The following is a 17,177-nucleotide window of genomic DNA, read 5'->3' as shown; positions in this document are numbered from 1 at the left end:
TGTTTTGTCAAACTGAAATGCACAATGAGTATTTGAAGTGAGGCATGAGTCAGTTTCATGTGTCCTCCCTCTGCCTCACTGTCTGATTGTAAGTTTTATCTCCCCCACAATAACATTTGTGTTATCTCACAGCTCCTTACTACCACGCTCTTATTAACAGAATACTTTTACAGCAGTCCTTGTCATTTTCCACCTGCAGCTACTTATGTTGAAATCCACTTATCTGATTCAATATTATATAGTATTCATAATCATGTCAAGCTCTGACCTGCTATTTATCATATATTCCTGACTGTGCGCACTATTGTGATCATTCCTGGTTGGTGACAATCACCTATTTAAAATCTTTGTACGTATGAATGCAGTTTAGGGGGGTTTATGCTTCGTTCTTGCTACAAATGTGCTGCACGTTTCATTTCCTCTGCCTAGAGAAAACTGATTGAGTGATTTTTGTTTTAAGATGTTGCAAAAATAATAAATTTAGTGCCTGAAAAACTTTTGACATATTGTCCTTTTTAATTAAAAAGCACAAGGTGACAATGTTAATGAAAAGTTACTTTTATCACATCATGGTTATTGTAACAGCAGATGAAAAAAGAGGCCATAACCAAAAGATTAAAACCACAGAAGAAAGCAAACTATTACTATAACATTGTACCCTCTACACACAATAATAGGCAGTATAGTCAAATGTCATCACCGTGGCTGCTGAATGCCATCAAACTGGGATAGTGAGAATGCAAATGCAGCAGGGACATTGCATAGTAAGTAGCCATCAGGCAGAACCTATTCAGCAAATGTACACATTAAGTAGTATTTTTTTTAAACTACTTTAAGAAAATAGTTAAAGTTCACATAAAAACAGAACTTTATAGTCCCAAAGCTGGAAGAGTCAGCACGCTGCTGTTATTCAGGCGTCCTCTGGTTCTTCAAACTCCACAGTCTCCAGCAGACCCTGAAAACAGAAGTAGTGGGAGTTGCAGTAGACCGGAGGTTTGTGGGCACATGAATCCACAACTTCTGGCTTTAGTGATGCAAAAGGGTTGGCTCCACTTCCTTTCATGTCCATTTCCAGCTCCAGCAGAATTTGCAAAGAGTAGGTCATCTCTGTCTCACTGCAGACGGAGAACAAGCAGACATGATCAGCAGACATTACACGCAGCAAAGCATGGCAAATGGGCACATTAGCTCTCAGTGATAAAAGAGCAGAAGCAGCAGAAAGTTTAGGCTCGGCAGACTGCTGTGCACTTGTAAGATATAATGTATAATACAATAATGAAACTGACAAGCATGTCACCTGATTAGAATGTAAAACTGACTGTTACAGTATAGCTTATTAAACTGAAGATCCCACATGACGCCACTTAACGCAGGATCTTCTCATTTCCCCAGAATTAGTTGCTCAGGTTCTTACTTAAAACCCCTCACAGATCTCTTATTTATTCTGCCACGCCTGTGTAGCTGAGGTATTCTCACTGTCTGGCTGTATCAGCATCAGCGCTTGTAAATGCAAATGACCCGGTGCTCCTCACAGGCCGCGTGGGCTGTGCCTTTCCAGTGATGGACAAAGCACTCTTTTTTTCCCCCCATTGTCCCATATTATCAGCATCAGTGCGTTAAAGATCTGTTGGAATGAGTAGTTCTCCAAAGCTGCAGGTGCATATTCCCACTCACTGAGGTTATACAAGGCCAAGATTCCTCATTGGCTGAAAAAGCTGCTCCTTAATTCTTAATAATCCAAATACTGAAGATGTATTCTGGATTTAATTCTGAAGATGTAATGTTTGGCATTACTCTTGAACTTGCTGGGTTTTACTGCAGCAGTTTCAGCTGCTGACTGTGATGGTGAGTAATCTTATCCCTAAATACACGCCGCTAGGAATATTCTTACTCCCATTAAACAAATTAGGATTGTTATCCAACACACTGTAGCTTTAAGTAGCATTAGCATGCCATAACAATACTATCAAAAGTCCTCGTCATGTAGAACAGCCAAGGTTTTCTTAGTTAATGTTGTACTATATTTGATTATTATTGATGAACTAACATGTAAACAGAACATTAATGTAGTAGTTGAGAGAAGCTGAGCTCATTTTAACTATTCTAGACAGCAGTAACTTCATATCTGAAGTAAAATAATGCGGTGTGGATCGCAATGTTTCCCTTTAGCAATAAAATGTCATAAAACAGAAATGTAACCAAAAAAAGTTAAAGAACCTGAAAACTAAATATAAATGTAATAAGGTCAAAATGTCACTCACGTGAGAGCAGTGAAGAGAGAAGGAATTTCATAATCTCTGAGAAGCAGGAGAGTTGGAAGCCAACCCTCGTCCAGACCTTGGCTGGCATCAAATCCTTAATAAAAATAAATAAATACATTTAAAATAGGAAGGAAAGAAAACCAAATAATGAATAAGATCTCTTAACTTTTTATTGCTCAGTAAGAAACAGACACACTATTATGTGTTTATATAAGGGAGAAAAAAAAAATTTCTCACCAGGATGAAATCCAACCACCAAATCTGGCTTGGCTGCCTCCTCTTTCTCCACCAGCTCCTCCCAGAACTGATGGTAGAGGCCCTTGTAGGCGCTGATGTAGACTCTCTGTTTGGGTCCAAAAGCTCTGAGGGGAGGCCTCACAATGGGGCCGTCCACCACCTCAGGCCCCACCATGACTATTTCGATCCCCTGGTGTCCGGGGAACATGTTGTTCAGCTCATCGTAGTCGGTCAGTCTGGCTGACAGAGTCTCAGTGTGGCCTGCTCCCACCAGGTGAATGGTGAGAGGTTTGGATAAAGGGTTTAGACCAAACAGCCTCATCCCCCAGGCTATTGTCAGAGGCCTGGAGAAGAACTCGCTGCAAACCCTCCACAGCGACTGCTTCAGATCGTCATCATCTGGCCGAGGCCGACCAGCGTTGGACCACAAGTCGTTCATGTTTTTTCCATTTAAAATGGGATCGAGGCGTGCTGTGAGATCTCCCTGCATGGAGAGCCAGTCATCGAAACCTTTTACCTCGGACTGGGATTTGGACCATTTTTCTGTAGGAAACGGGAGGTCTCCTGAAGACAAATAAAACTGTCAGTTTGAGCAAGGTTAAAACGGTTTGTTAGTTTTTTGTTTTAAATTCACATTATTACTTTAGCATAATATTGTAAAATAAAAAATATCATAGCAGTTTACACATTCACACAAAACCCTCAGTTTCCCTCTGGGGTTGGGTCAGACACGGCATGTAGTCGAAGAAAATCTGCTAAATCAGACATTTGAAGCAACCCACTATGTCCGATACTTCCTTTTTTGGAATATTTGGAAGAATCTTCACTTTACCTTTAAACACAAGCCACTCCACAACTCTGTCGATGGCAGCCAGTCGCAGCTGTGAGCAGGACTTCTTGTGCTTGGGCCAGTCTTCCTTCTGACACTCTTTACAGCAGTAGTAAGCATTCAGACACCTGGAGAGGAAAAAAAGATCTGGTCTGTACTGGCAGTACAAACTCACTGGATAAAATCTGAATACGCTGCTTTTTTACTCTCTCTCTTTACCTGGAGCAACGCTTTAGCTTCTGTGGGTTGGAAAGTTCATTCGGTCGCTTTTCACAATAAGCACAGATCTTGAAAGATTCCTCCATCTTCTCAAACATCTCTTTTTGGGACCGGAAAGTCATGCTTTTATCCTTGGTCTGCTGAACAGCCCTGGAAAGGAAGATTCAAATTCTTAAAGATCAATGGGATACAGCTGATCAGAGCCTGAAGATGACAAACATCATGCCATGTGTTCATCATACTCTTATATTCATGCTGTAACCTTCAGTTCTTTTCTCAGTGGTGGGTGGGAAGAGTGTTTTTTGCTTTAAGCTTCATGTTTACAACTTGGAACAAGTGGAAAAACCATATACTGTATATAAGGTATGTTTTATACACAGTGAACCCATAAAGAAAGTCTTGAAACAGGCTTCCACTACCTCAGTGTTTCAAGACTGAAAATGGCAATTCAAACTTCAAGCTGTCGGTGAAGGCCCCGCTCCTCCCGCATGTGCTTTCACTCATCGGCCACTTTCACAGTGCTCTGTGAAAATAAATGTACATTTAATAAAACTGGACTCCACACATTCCACTTACCTCTCGGTTTCCGTCATCTCGAACCGAGCAAATGAGTGTGACACAGACGCTTTTCAGCTGCTTCCTCTGCTGCTGCTCCTCTGCTTTTATGATACGTGAGCGGTCTGTTGGGGGGCTGCAGTGCCAGATATAGCACCTGTGCTCTGCCTTCTAGAAACGTCTGACAACTCCAGACCATTCCTGACTTCACAAGAGCCAGACTCACATGAGGAGGTAAAATGCATGAATGAATGAGTAGATGTACGAGTAGGTTTTATGACGTAACAACCCCCTAAAAATTTAATTTATCATTGCATTTATGGTGTTACGGTTGTTTATTTATCGATTGCAATAATTTGTGGGTTTGATATATTTTCACCCCAAATTACTTTATTATTATTTTTATAACTGATTTATTGCCCATGGTTTCAATAGTAAACCTGGCCCAGAGTATGTACTTCTGGTATTTACACATAGCCTAATAGAAGATTTTTGCCTAAACCTGAATACATTTTTCCCCTGAAAATGAAATGATATAAAGAGAATAAAGCCAATCAGGCAGAAAGCTATAAAGAAACACTGTTTCCACTAGTCCAAAACATGCCTTGGGCCTCTTAATGACTTGTTTTCCTATAGCTTTGTGTTACAACTTCTATCCACTAGAGGTCAGTGTCGCCCCACCAGGCCTGCTCTCTAGAAACGGCGTCAAATAGATTTATTTGTATCCATCAGTGAAAGCAACATTTTGACCCAAAAAAAAGGGCGATTCTAAATTAATAAAGACTTTTATCATTTAGATTTTATGCTTGAATTGTTTCTAATGTATGTTCACAAGTCACTTTGTTAGGTACACCTGCGATCGACTTTAATTCTTCATTCCAGTGTCAACAAGGTAGATTTTGGTCCATATTAACATAGTAACAGATCCGTTGCTGCAGATTTGATGGTTTCACATCCATGATGAGAATCTCCTATACATCCACATCCTGACAGTTCTCGACTGGATTGCGAGCTGGTGGCTGTGGAGGCCATTTGAATAAAGAGAACTAATTGTCATGTTCAAGAAACCGGTTTCAGATGTTTTGAGTTTTGTTATCGTGCTGGAAGCAATCATTAGAAGATGAGTACACTGTGGTCATAAAGAAGTGGACACGGTCAGTAGTAATTGCTCAGGTAGGCTGCGGCATTTGAGACTCATCTGACCAGGAAATGCTTTTGCAATCATCTGTTGTCTAATTTCAGTGAGCGTGTGTGAAGTGTAGTCTCAGTTTTCTGTTCCTAGCTGACAGGAGTGATGCCAGATGTGCTCTTCTGTTCCCCACGCACTTCATTTTGTTCAGAGAGCCGATGCTCACTGGATATTTTCTCTTTTTAAAAAAGTCTTCTGTGACAGTTAGAGATGGTTGTGTGGGGAAATGACACCAGATCAACATTTTGAATGAGGATGAAACAATACATTTTTCTTTACGGTGGATCTATGTGCCATTTGCTACTGAGGGCAGAATTCGGCTTTTTGTCCATGCTTTATAACATAATAGTGTTAATTTTAAAAAGCATTGTTCAGTTTTGTGTCCGATGGTTTCAGACTGGCTATAAATTGTTTTATGATTATTTGAAAAACGGGGCTCGTGATGTTTTTTAAGAGAGGCAGATGGGCTAGGAGAGAGTGAAGGTTAATGTATGGTAATTGTTGTTTATTCCACAGTAAATAAAACATACCTGTCAAATAAAACTCACTTGCCAATACAGACCTCCGTTTAGCACATGTGAAAATATCCTTTAATACCCTAGTTTTAAAAAAATATACATTACAATACAGCAATACTGGGCCTGTAATCAAAACAGTAATGGTGTGTTTATTATATTTTACCACGCTTAAGTGATTACCACCATTAAAAATGCTATTAGACATGATGATAAACCTTAATAAAAGACAACACACAGTAAACAGAGGCATTGATAAAGAAATGTTACTTTAATGTGCATCAGTAGAGCTCTCTGCTGTCAGCACAACTCTTTTTCAAGAACTAAAGACTCAAATTTGAGCAACAAAGCAGAGACAAATCCACACGATAAAGTAGAAAAACTCACAACCATCACAAATCTCAAAGGAACCTCAGCTTCTTTGATAATGCTGTCATTTATATAGGCGTTATTTGAGATTGTGTGTTAAATTCGTGTGCAGCCAGCGTGATGTTTGGGAATTCGCTCGTGCCGCAGAACAAATCACAGGAAGTCGTTAAGTGACGATGAAGCTAATTTTGGTCACATAATGTAGGTACAACAGTGACTCTTCATATCCAACAGTCGTCATGTCACCCTGCATAATGAAGCGAGTAGAAACCTCTGGGATCCGCTGGTGCTTTACCCCCCCAAACACTGCTGGCTTCTTCCTCATTAGGTAAACATATCAGAATTAAAAGATAGTTTTTAGCACACTCTGGAAGGAGTGAAGATTATTTTTCCTTCACTCCCAATGCCAGAGGTATGATTCAGTGTCCAGCAGAGTTATGGCCATCTCTGACAGGTTGCAGAAAGTCCCCCAAGGACTTTAGGAAACCTGCAAATCTGTCAGGTCCAAAAAGAAGGCTTTGAGTTACCTTCATAGGTTTCACTGTGGACTCTAAGCATCTGCACCTCGGCCCTCAAGGTCTTCTTGTGGAAGCAGTCCCTGGAAACTGACGTAATGAGAGTTGCAGTAGACGAGGGGTTTGTTAGGACAGGCTTGGACCTGCTCTGGTTTCTGTGAGGTGAATGGATTGGGCCCACTGTCCCTGATGTGCATCTCCAGCTCCAGCAGAATCTCCAGTGAGTACTTGAGCTCCATCTCACTGTGGAGACAAAAGAGGTGTGAAAATACTCAAATTTAGGTTGAAGTTTAGTTTTATTGTGCGTGTGAATCGTGAGTGCTTAAGAAACACAAACGGCTACAAGAAAACAGACGTTTTGGCAAAACGGCATCAACAAAGGGTGAAAGACTGGAGTATCAGAACTGTGCAATTTCATCCCGTTATACTCTACAAGGGGGGGTTCTGTTTAGAGCTCCTGCTGTAAAAGAAACAAATCTTTTCTTCTACTTGGCCTTTGTAAAGAAACAAAAAAACTAAATTGGAAACAGGTATAGAGGAATAATGTTTAAGAGATAACTATCCGAAGGTAATGAAGGCAGCTAGGTAAGCAGTAGAGCAGAAAACTGGGCTAAAGTGTCAGGCCCTAAAAATGCATATCTGCAGCAGATGAACAGAATCCGATAGCTATGGCCTTAAGAAATAGGAAGAAATCCAGCGAAGACCTGACACATGACCTGAACAAGGCATCTGGACCATCAGTGGATCATCTACTGTTCACAAAAGCCTCATCAGAAATGGTCTCAGTGGAAGGGTGGCTGTCAGGGAGCCGTTCTTAAGGTTTCTTGACATATTAAACATAAGAGGAGGCAACAGATCCTAAATGTAATGATGAATTCAGGCTGTGTTGAAGAATAAAGGTGGTCCAAATATTGACATTTGAGTTCCTTAGAATTATACAAACTCTGCTTTTGCCTTCTGTAGTGTAATTCCATGTGTGTTTGCACATCTCAATAAAATGTGGAACCTATTTCTAATTTTTCTATCAAAACATAAAGAAATGAAAAGTTTTGCATAGCACTGTATGTTCATCAACAATCTCCGACAGTTCTGACTTTCTTTTTTTCTGGAGTTAGCAGATGGTATACAAAACGAGTTAATGAAGTCCCTCAAGCGCAAAGAATTTCAAATATTCAAGAGAGTGAGAAGTTTTATTAAGCCTGCTACATAAAATGCAATCCAAGAAATTAGAGCCACAGAAGCATGACTTACCTGAACATGGTGAAGAAGGAAGGGATGTTATAGTCTCTGAGCAGCAGCAGAGTGGGCAGCCAACCCTCTATCAGACCCTGGTTAGCGTGGAACCCTGAGTTAAAAACAAACACGTGAACCTGTATGCTGTACGTTCACAAACATGCTAATTATTAGAAATATTAAATAATTAGTATCACATTTGCTTATGGCCTGTTACCCACTACACTGTTAAAACAAGAGTGCACTTCTATCTTCCTTTCATCTTTTCCCATCCTCCAATATAATCCTGGTAAAGTAAATATGTGCGTCTTATTCCTGCTAGATGCTCCACTCTTTAAAAAAATGAGGCATCTGGAAGCTAAAAGATTAAAACAACAAACTGACAGAGAAAACAGTCAGTCTCAGTCTCCTTTTGGTCAATGAGGTAAAGATGGAACAGAGTACACTTGATTAGGCTCCAGCAAACCATGTGTTTCTCTTGTTAGCTTGATTACAATCCCTTCTGGGCATACCTAATCTCATTAATAAACCAAGGAATCTCTGGCTGTCGTGTTCCTCCGCAGCAGTTTATTGACAGGTGTGTATTGCAGTGTCAGTGTCAGGATTGAGGTCTGAAGTAAACAGCATTATATAATCCAGCTTCACTGATGCCGACACACCTGTGGTGTCGATGTGAAGACGGCAGCTTTGCCACAAGCAAGCGGACCTCGTTTGTGAGCTTTAGCTGGACATTGGGAAGCTTGTTAAATCTTTCTTTTCAGCATCACACCAGCTGAAAATGTGTGGTACTCGCCAGTCAGTCACACAGACAGTCACAGCAGTCCGGCTACATTTAGGACGGGCTGCTTGCATAATCCTCGGGTATATTAACTGACAGATGTCACTTTCCCCCGACTCGGGTTTATATCAGAAGTCAGATTTTTGTGGTGCGGGGTGGCGATGGGGTATTATGGTGAAAAGTTTGCCCTTCAACCGGATTAGTGAGGTTCCAGCCTGCCATGGCAGCAAATACTGTAAATCCATCCAGCTTAAGTGTCCCCGAGTGAGACAAAACCGAGCAAACAAGAGAATTTTCCTGTGCTTGCATTATTATTATTTTACCACAGAGAAGGACGTGGTTATATCTTACTCAGCATTAACGGGAAAGTGGACATGTGAGAAACATGTTTGCAGATACCGGGGGTGTATACAAGAAATGTGACAGCGTGGCACAGAGATGGCGTCATGTTATCAAGCGCCTCATCTTTCCCGGGAACTCAAACTGGAGGTGGAGGGCGATTTCAATTTCATTAATGCACTCCATGATATGAACACCCCAGCGGTTACTTATCGTGACGAGAAAGCTGTTAACACGGAGTAAGCGTTTAGAGGTTTAAACCATACCCCAGGAGACAAAGCGACAAAGACAGGCTACAGCCTGACTGGTAACGACTGCCATAATTGCCTGGCAGCAGTAAATTCGGGCCATATGGTAATTATTAATGATAATAGACTTTAAAAAAAACAAACAAACCAGGCAACAAGAAAGTGTTATATAGCTGTGAAAATCCAGTTTATATCACGGACAACAAAAAGAAGTCTGGATGGTTTTTTTGCATTTATGAGGCACCTGTTTTGGGGGCGTTGTATCCCTGTATGGTTAATGTTACATATCCCACATCAATCTTCTTTCTGAAAGCTGACATTACCTTCTCCCTCTTATTCTCAAAGGTCAATATCTCCATAGTTTATTTTGTAAATGTGTTTTTCTAGTAGCTTTCCCTTTCCCCCGGTTCTCATTCTCTTGTGACTTCAGCACATACACACACACACACCTTCTTTTTTACTCCTTTCGTCACGCTGCCTGCGCGCCTATCACCTAAACAGTGTCATAATGCAGTGCTCTGCCAGCTTTGCAGTATGAATTGCAGCCAGGCTCTCAGGCAGTTTACTCTCAGGATGACTGATTCCTGTATATTTAGCTCCACTGGAGCCTGTAGCGATAACCGAGCCAGGGTTACAGGTGCATTTTGGGTTGGGGCTTTACTGCTGATTTGCAGGTTAAAAGGTCAAAGAACAGACTCAGTGCAAAAGCTTAAAAGGGCGTTGGGTTATAGTGCGGCTTTAATGAGGTGGTTGTCAGTGAAAGTGTATAAACGGGGAAGTAGGTGTCAAGACTTTCAGTTACCCTTTGTGTTCTACTCCAAAAGCTTTAAATGTAGCTGTCCCCCGACGGCTTCAAATCAATGACTTTGCACACGAGAGGGCAGGCAGTGATAGACTGAGACACTTCTTCAAAAGGAGAGCTTACTAACATTATGCTGACTCCAGCTATCTCAAGCCAAACTCTTTTACAGCTGCTCCCCTTAATCACCCAAATCCCCAATAAAGGCCTGGCACTAATGAATGGGCCAGATCCAGTGAGCTACAGGTTTCCTGCTTTCTCTGTTCTCTGAAGGAAGTAGCTGCCAAACACATGTAGAGGAAGACAAGCCATCGCTTCAGTCCAAAATAGCTGCAGCAGTCATTAAGGTCTTAATCTAAATTCATTTTCAATTCAGGCCACTGTTAAAATTCTCTCAAAATTGCACTCTTCGTTGATGTCTTGTGGGATTATTAGAATACATACCAGGATGAAATCCAACCACCAGGTCCGGCTTGGCTGCTTCCTGTTTAACCACCATATCCTCCCAGAACTGATGGTAAAGAGCCTTGTAGGCGCTGATGTAGACTCTGTGCTTGGGGCCAAATGCCCTGAGAGGAGGTCTCATGATGGGGCCGTCCACCACCTCAGGCCCCACCATGACTATTTCGATCCCCTGGTGTCCAGGGAACATGTGGTTCAGCTCATCGTAGTCGGTCAGTCTGGCTCCCATGGTTTCATTGTGAGATGTCCCCACTAGGTGAACAGTGACTGGTTTGTCATATGGGTCCAGTTTAAAGTGCTGCACGGCCAAGCCCACCGTGAGAACTCGAGAGAGGAACTCGCTCTGAATTCGCCATAAGGATTGTCGCAGGTCAGCATCATCCGGTCGAGGTCTGGAGGCGTTTTTCCAAAGGGCCGCCATGTTGGCACCGGACAAGACCGTGTTCAGGCGTGGTGTAAGATCCCCCTGCTTGGAAAGCCAGTCGTCCCAGTTCTTCACCTCACCAGCTGACTTGGTCCACTTCTCAGTAGGGATGGGGAGGTCTCCTGTAACAGTGGTACAATACTATGATTGAGCTACAAAGTTTGTAGGTCCACAGAGGCTTTTAAAGTCAGATAGCAAAACACTGGTCAACTATGACAGAAATTTAGGAGAGAAAAATTTCACTTCTCTGTCTCACTCGTTGTCTTTCAGGCGTTTCCTTTGTGTAATTTCTCTTGATTTTCATCTCAGATTAGAAACCTCATGACTCTATGGTGTGGAGTTGCCCAGGTAGGCAACAAACCACATAATTGTTTATTACACTGTCCTTTACAATCTACAATTTACTTTATTTCATAACACGTCACTGTAATAAGTAAAATAACCAGTAGAAGAGGATCTGCCCTTTGACCTGGGAGTGGAACAGTCCTTTCAGGAACTAATTCTGCATGCAACTCAATGTTAGCTACTGCTAAAACTAATATCATATGTATGCATGTTCAAAATTGAAATAACTATAACAAGACAATGTGTGTATATGCATGAATATGTGACCAAGTATAGTTGTTTGTTTAAAGACAGATTTGGATTTCATGTATTTACTAAAACAGCTTTTTCTGGTTCGTTGCCTCAGGGCATCATTATGCCATTAGACCATTTTTCTTACGGGGATAACAGGAAAACAGCGCTTCCAAACTCAGGTCCTTGGGGCTGCTTGTTGTGATTATTCGACTCAAGTGTGTTGGAGTAGTGACTCCGATCAGAGTGTGTTATTATTTTTAGGAGCGCTGAGTGGCAGGATATAAAAGCAAACAAATCTACTTCATAAATATACAGAAAACTGCACATTGCTGTCCCGAGGCAATGAGCCCATTTTTTGGTGAGGGAGGGGTACAAATGTGTTGATATATATGATACAGCTTTCAAAAAGCAGGCTGAAATATAATTTTTTCTCAAGAAAAGGAAAATTTAAGCCATGGAGATGTGAATTCATTTCAGCAGCACCACCTTTTAATTTCTCACCTGTGAACATTAGCCACTCCACTAGTCTGTCAATTGCCACCAGCCACAATATCTTGCAAACCTTTTTATGCTGAGCCCAGTCCTTTCTTTGACAGTCCTTAGTGCAGTAGTATACATTCAAACACCTGGTGGAAAACCGAAGAACAATGGTAACATAGTGAAAAACTGGTGTGGGGAAGAAGAAGACGGTAAGCAAAAGCATTACTTTATTTGTGAAACTGTAATTCTCCATACTTCTACTGTTCTCCACCTTCAGCAGTTTGTTTTGGAACATTCAGGTACATGTTTAACACAATGCTGCAATCTTTTCAGTGGTGGTTGTCCGACCATCCTCACCCCAAGGTCAGACCATGAAATGTCAGTGCTATTTGCAGTTAGCTACCTCTCAGACTCTACAGGTCTCATTTTGCAGCTTAAATATTGATGACAGTAGCATTATAAAAACAGAGTGCCATAATTCCTCCACAACAATGCAAGAGGTTGATAAAGTCACACAGAAAGCGATCACTTCAAGTTATTGCTGCTAGCAGTGGTTCTTTAAGCTAGCCAAAACAATGATGTGGTGTTCTTAGACTTTCGCAGGACTGCATACTTGGCTGTATATGGATTTCCTAATTTAAGCTCAAAAAGTCCAATCTATTGCCAAGAAAAGCCACACTCAGAAGGTGAGCATGGAAATATAGTAGGGTAAGCGGGTAAGCGCACAGTATTTTTATACCTTTCCCTCCCTTCTCACCTACTGAGACAATCCTGCACATTTTGTTTGTCTCTAGTTTCTGAAAACCCAGCTTTTATTTAATGTCTGTGAAGATAGTGGCAAAGGTTGTCATCTTGTGTCTCCCACAGGTGACTATATCACCATCTCATGCTGCCTACGGTACTCCCAGGGTGGGAAAATGTAAGGCACCACAAGTCCTGCAGAAACACACACTTTATTTTACATTTAGCATGTTGGGTTCTGGTCACCCTACTGGTTCTAATTTTGTATTACGCTAAACTATCTAAGCTTTTAGGTATTTCATGCTAAGTATTAGCTAAAGAGTAAAAATATTTATGAGTACTCCATGCAGCGTAATGTATATCAAGAGAGCTCCTTAATTACTAGGCCACCAGTTAGAATGTTTTGCTTGTGCCAAGTCACAAATAGCTTCTTACATACAGAACCAATATGTTGACCTTCCTGTGCAGTGAGAAACTAATGAGACTGAAGATGAATTCTGACCTGCTTTTGGCAGCTGCTGGGGGAAAAAATAAATAAATAAATAAATAAATAAAACAGGGGCATACTAGGTAAAAGCAGGCATTTATGACCTCTCAGTAAGGATGCAGGCCTTTGTGTTGTCACACAGCATGCACGATGATGAGGCAATGTGTTGGCGTAGTGGTCTGACAGCCAGCAGCAGCTGCTGCATTGGGAGACTATATTACTTTACCTTGCAGCCATTTGCAGCCTTAGAGGCACCCCACATTTACATAAAATCATTTATCAGCCACCGTGTTCCAGCACGGTGCACTTTGCTAATACTAATGCTAGTACTAATTCTCCAAAAGAGGCTTATAAGTAGAAGAAGTGACTCAAAACACGGGTGAGAAAAACAAGGTGCCCTTGAAAGTTAAAGTGTGAACCATTTCCCAAGAGATTAATAAACAGAGGAAAGCGAAAAAGAATGAGGATTAGGACGGCATTAGAAAGTCAGCACTACTGATTTAACGCTGGTGGTAATTCTAATGTCAAAGGTCTCGAGGGTATAACTTGTCAGCATTTCCGTTTTTTGTGCGCCTAAATGCCTCCTGCTACTGGTAAGAGGTTAGAGGCAGAGGCAGCTGAGAATTTCAAGGGAACGCGCCTGTACGACAGCATGAATGAGTCGGCATGAATCAGAGATGGGAAAGGACGCAAAAAAGAAGCAGGGAGCCGGAGGGCCAAAGAAAAACGAGGCACAAAAACAATTAGGAGCTCATGAAAATGCACTGCAGTGTTTTCTGCTGCTTTTTCCTCAATATTCTCCTTGAGCACTCTCTCTGATGGTGTGACATATGAACTGCATTAAGCTGCTCTTAATAAGCTGCAGAGTTGCAGAGAGATGAATCACAGTCAGGGGACTTAGCTATATTTGCCATTGGCCATTATCCACCTCTGTAGTGCTGTCCACACTTGGGTGGCTTATCATTCCGTTGCTGATACAGCGGCAGCTGGTAATGCCTCACACATGACAGCTATTGGACAACAACATCAAAACAAGATCCTGGCTGTGTGGTGACAGAAATGTCCAGAGAACAGTGGAGATTTAATTTCCAGAAAATATTCAGACTGTAAACAACGATTGCTGTTAATCGGCGTTAATGACAGAATACTGTAAATCAAACGCAACAGGGTGCAGTTTGCACTCACTTCACGCAGCGCTTCAGGGTCTGTCCCTCGGCGAGATGTTCGGGGAGTTCGTTACAGCCGGCGCAGAACTTGAAAGTTTCCTCCATCCTCTGGAACATCTCTTTGTAGTTGCGGAATGAGATTCCTCTAGCCTTCCCTTCGAGTACAGCCCTGATTAGAGTCAGACACTAAATCATTTGCCAAGCAAGACACATGCTCAAGAATCTGAGCATGTGTCTTGCTCAGATTCTTGCAAGACACATGCAAGAATCTGCATGTGCACATGTGAAATTTGTGCAAATTTCTAAAGCGTAACCAATCAAAGCAGTCTGGGTGTTATGAACGTTGGAAAAAAAGAAGAAAAAATGAAAATTGGAAACCTGTATTCTCCATAGTCCTTCAGGTTGAGCTTGTTGAGAATCACCTTTGAGAGTCCAGGTACGTTGGAGTCCAGAGAGTAAAAGCCAGACTGGTCAGAAAAGACGCTGTCAGTCCCCGGAGTGTAGGACTGTGGCAGTGCAGGGATCTGGGATGCCATTATTATGGCCTACACTTTCTACTGGAGAAGAACGAAGCATTAAATAACTATATAAACATATGCACTGCATGGTTTATTAACACCAGGTCTTCAGTTTAAACATGCTGGTTTATATTTTGTGTGTTGTTATCTGCTTAGTAACAGACACAGAGCAGAGCCAGTGGTCAGACTGACAAATGAGAAGAAGCAGGGCTGTAACTGGGGACTTTGGTGCAGGGACACATACCGTTCCATGCCACTCAAGTATTATTTTTTACTACCCAACCCAACCCAACCACCACACTACACTCGCACTGCACTGACTGTTTTATGATGACTGGGTTAGCAGGTGTACTGGACTGTTTGAGACCCAGATTTTCACCAAGCCACAGTGAAAGTGGCCTTACATTAATCAGCCTCATACACATTCCTTCCTTTCACTTATGTGAAATGCTGTGAAGGAAACACACAAACCTTGTCCTCAGTTACACTCGCTGACCTGAAAGCCCCGATGAGAACTCTCATGACAAGAAGCTCACACAAATCTGAGACAAGCCAAGGCTCTATTTAGGCATGCTCTTCGAGGTGAGTCATTGTACCTCTGCCCTTCATGGAAATCCTCACATCCCGTGCCCTCCGCGGGTTGAATATCAAATGATTTATTAGCTGGACAGGATGGGCGAGAAATGTGATCATCTGGTGGTGGCACTCCTACATCTCTAGCTCACATACCTCCTTCCGTCCTTCTTTAGAATTTACTGGAAGCAAGTGTTGAATTTGTGCTTAAAATAATGATAATGTATGGCTGTAATTTCCCCACTCGTGTTTTTTTTTTTGCGATCAAATATATTTACCTGTCTGGAAGCAGCTGAAAACGTTCCCCTCGCACTAAACCTCAAGCAGTTTGCAGCAATACACAATATTCTGTTGAGAACAGCACAATAAATTCCCCCTCTCACACAGAGACCCTAGTCTTTACTCACAGCAGTCCTCTTTCCCGGAAAAGTTTCCTTCCACTCTGAGGGGATACTGCATCTTTTCAATTTCATATCATGTACTGGGGTGATTTAACCTTAATCATGTGTGCAGACTAAACTCAGAGGCTTATATCTAATTGGTTATTTCATATCTGCACAGCAGCAGGGAAGCTAGGGCTTAGAAGTGAACAGGTTTCCCATGAGAAGGGCAAGTTTTCACTTTTCTCTCCTCATTGGTCTGACCGCTGTTTGCATTTTAGCGTACACAGACCTTTCACTAGTCTGAGCATTGCTGCTAACGATGAAGATGCCCTGGCTATGTTAGAAGATATGATCGTGGCCGTACCTTTGTTCGTTTCCAAATTAGAAGAGGCTTCCTCCTAGATGATTCTAGAAAGGGGCTGACAGCTCCTTATGCTGGATGTCACAACCTCGGAGAGCCTTTCTGGTGTGTCTGCTGGGTTTTGCAAAAGTGAGCCAAAGTGGGAGGGTTGGGGACTCCTGTCATATGAGGTTAAATGAAGAGGATGTGGGGGGACTGGATGATTTGGGCAGGGAGGGGTTGCCTTGGAGGTGGGTGCAGGAGCCAAAAAGTGAGGAGTGGAGTGGGGAGCAGGTCATTTTTAGAAAAAGGAGGGAGAGAAGGGAGGGGTGGGTGAAGATTCAAATCAGCTAAATTAGGATGGGGTGAGAGAGGAGGAAGGCTGTATGTTAAAGTAGTTTATGTACCAAAGAGATGTTCTAAAAAAATATGCTCTCAGCAGGGGAGAGGGGGCTCAGAGATGAAAACGATGCACATTACAGGCTAGAAACTGATAAACACACCAGAAAACAGATCTGTAAAGCTCAGTGAAAAGTGAAGAAACCAATGTATATGCTTAAAAAAAAAAAAAAAAAAAAAAAAAACAACCACGTTTGATATGGAAATACACTGCTCTTTCAATTAGTCAGTGCTTTTTCCCCTGCAGCTTGAAAGCTTTGACTTCATCTTTTTATTTTATTTTTTTCCTGAACAGGAAAAAAAATTAAATATGCGCATGCATCAGGTTATTTCTATGAGTTCCAAAAACTAAAAATAAATAAATAAATCTGTATACATAAAGGAAATACTACTTCGTAATAATCACCAAAGCCTTTTCATTTTTAAAAAAATTTTTATTTGGTCCATTGGAACCTGAGATTGAAAATTAAACATACATATTTTTGTACACATATACCACGTCCCTGCTCCCAAAAAAAGAGGATCAATAAAATATATTT

General features: G+C 41.7%; 2 protein-coding genes across 5 annotated transcripts; both read right to left on the bottom strand.

The window, feature by feature from the left end:
- Window positions 1-492: 492 nt before the first annotated feature.
- On the bottom strand, window positions 493-4,239 carry LOC146702967 (putative protein MSS51 homolog, mitochondrial). Its single transcript, XM_085466055.1, has 6 exons — window positions 4,123-4,239; window positions 3,547-3,696; window positions 3,331-3,455; window positions 2,499-3,062; window positions 2,262-2,355; window positions 493-1,115 (listed from the first exon to the last, which is right to left on the bottom strand). Exons 1-6 carry the CDS (start codon window positions 4,137-4,139, stop codon window positions 911-913), a joined length of 1,155 nt encoding a protein of 384 aa, XP_085322181.1. The 5' UTR covers window positions 4,140-4,239; the 3' UTR covers window positions 493-910.
- A 1,816-nt stretch (window positions 4,240-6,055) lies between these two features.
- On the bottom strand, window positions 6,056-16,439 carry LOC146702966 (putative protein MSS51 homolog, mitochondrial). 4 transcript variants are annotated; one of them, XM_085466050.1, is made up of 7 exons: window positions 16,264-16,439; window positions 14,804-14,982; window positions 14,445-14,594; window positions 12,053-12,177; window positions 10,531-11,094; window positions 7,941-8,034; window positions 6,056-6,932 (listed from the first exon to the last, which is right to left on the bottom strand). In XM_085466050.1, the coding sequence occupies exons 2-7, from the start codon at window positions 14,959-14,961 to the stop codon at window positions 6,725-6,727; spliced, it is 1,299 nt and encodes a 432-aa protein (XP_085322176.1). In that variant the 5' UTR covers window positions 14,962-14,982; window positions 16,264-16,439; the 3' UTR covers window positions 6,056-6,724. The 4 variants fall into 4 exon arrangements, with proteins under 4 accessions (XP_085322176.1, XP_085322177.1, XP_085322178.1 ...); XM_085466051.1 differs by having other exon boundaries at window positions 14,804-14,979; XM_085466052.1 differs by lacking the exon at window positions 16,264-16,439 and adding an exon at window positions 15,540-15,762.
- Between the last annotated feature and the right edge of the window lie 738 nt (window positions 16,440-17,177).

This window comes from Copadichromis virginalis, linkage group LG8 (assembly GCF_057382275.1).
Source record: "Copadichromis virginalis isolate Kocher_CV1m ecotype Utaka linkage group LG8, C_Virginalis_male_GT1.1, whole genome shotgun sequence".
NCBI lineage: Eukaryota > Metazoa > Chordata > Actinopteri > Cichliformes > Cichlidae > Copadichromis > Copadichromis virginalis.
Note: the sequence above shows the minus strand (reverse complement) of the source record. Positions and strands in the feature narration are given on the sequence as shown.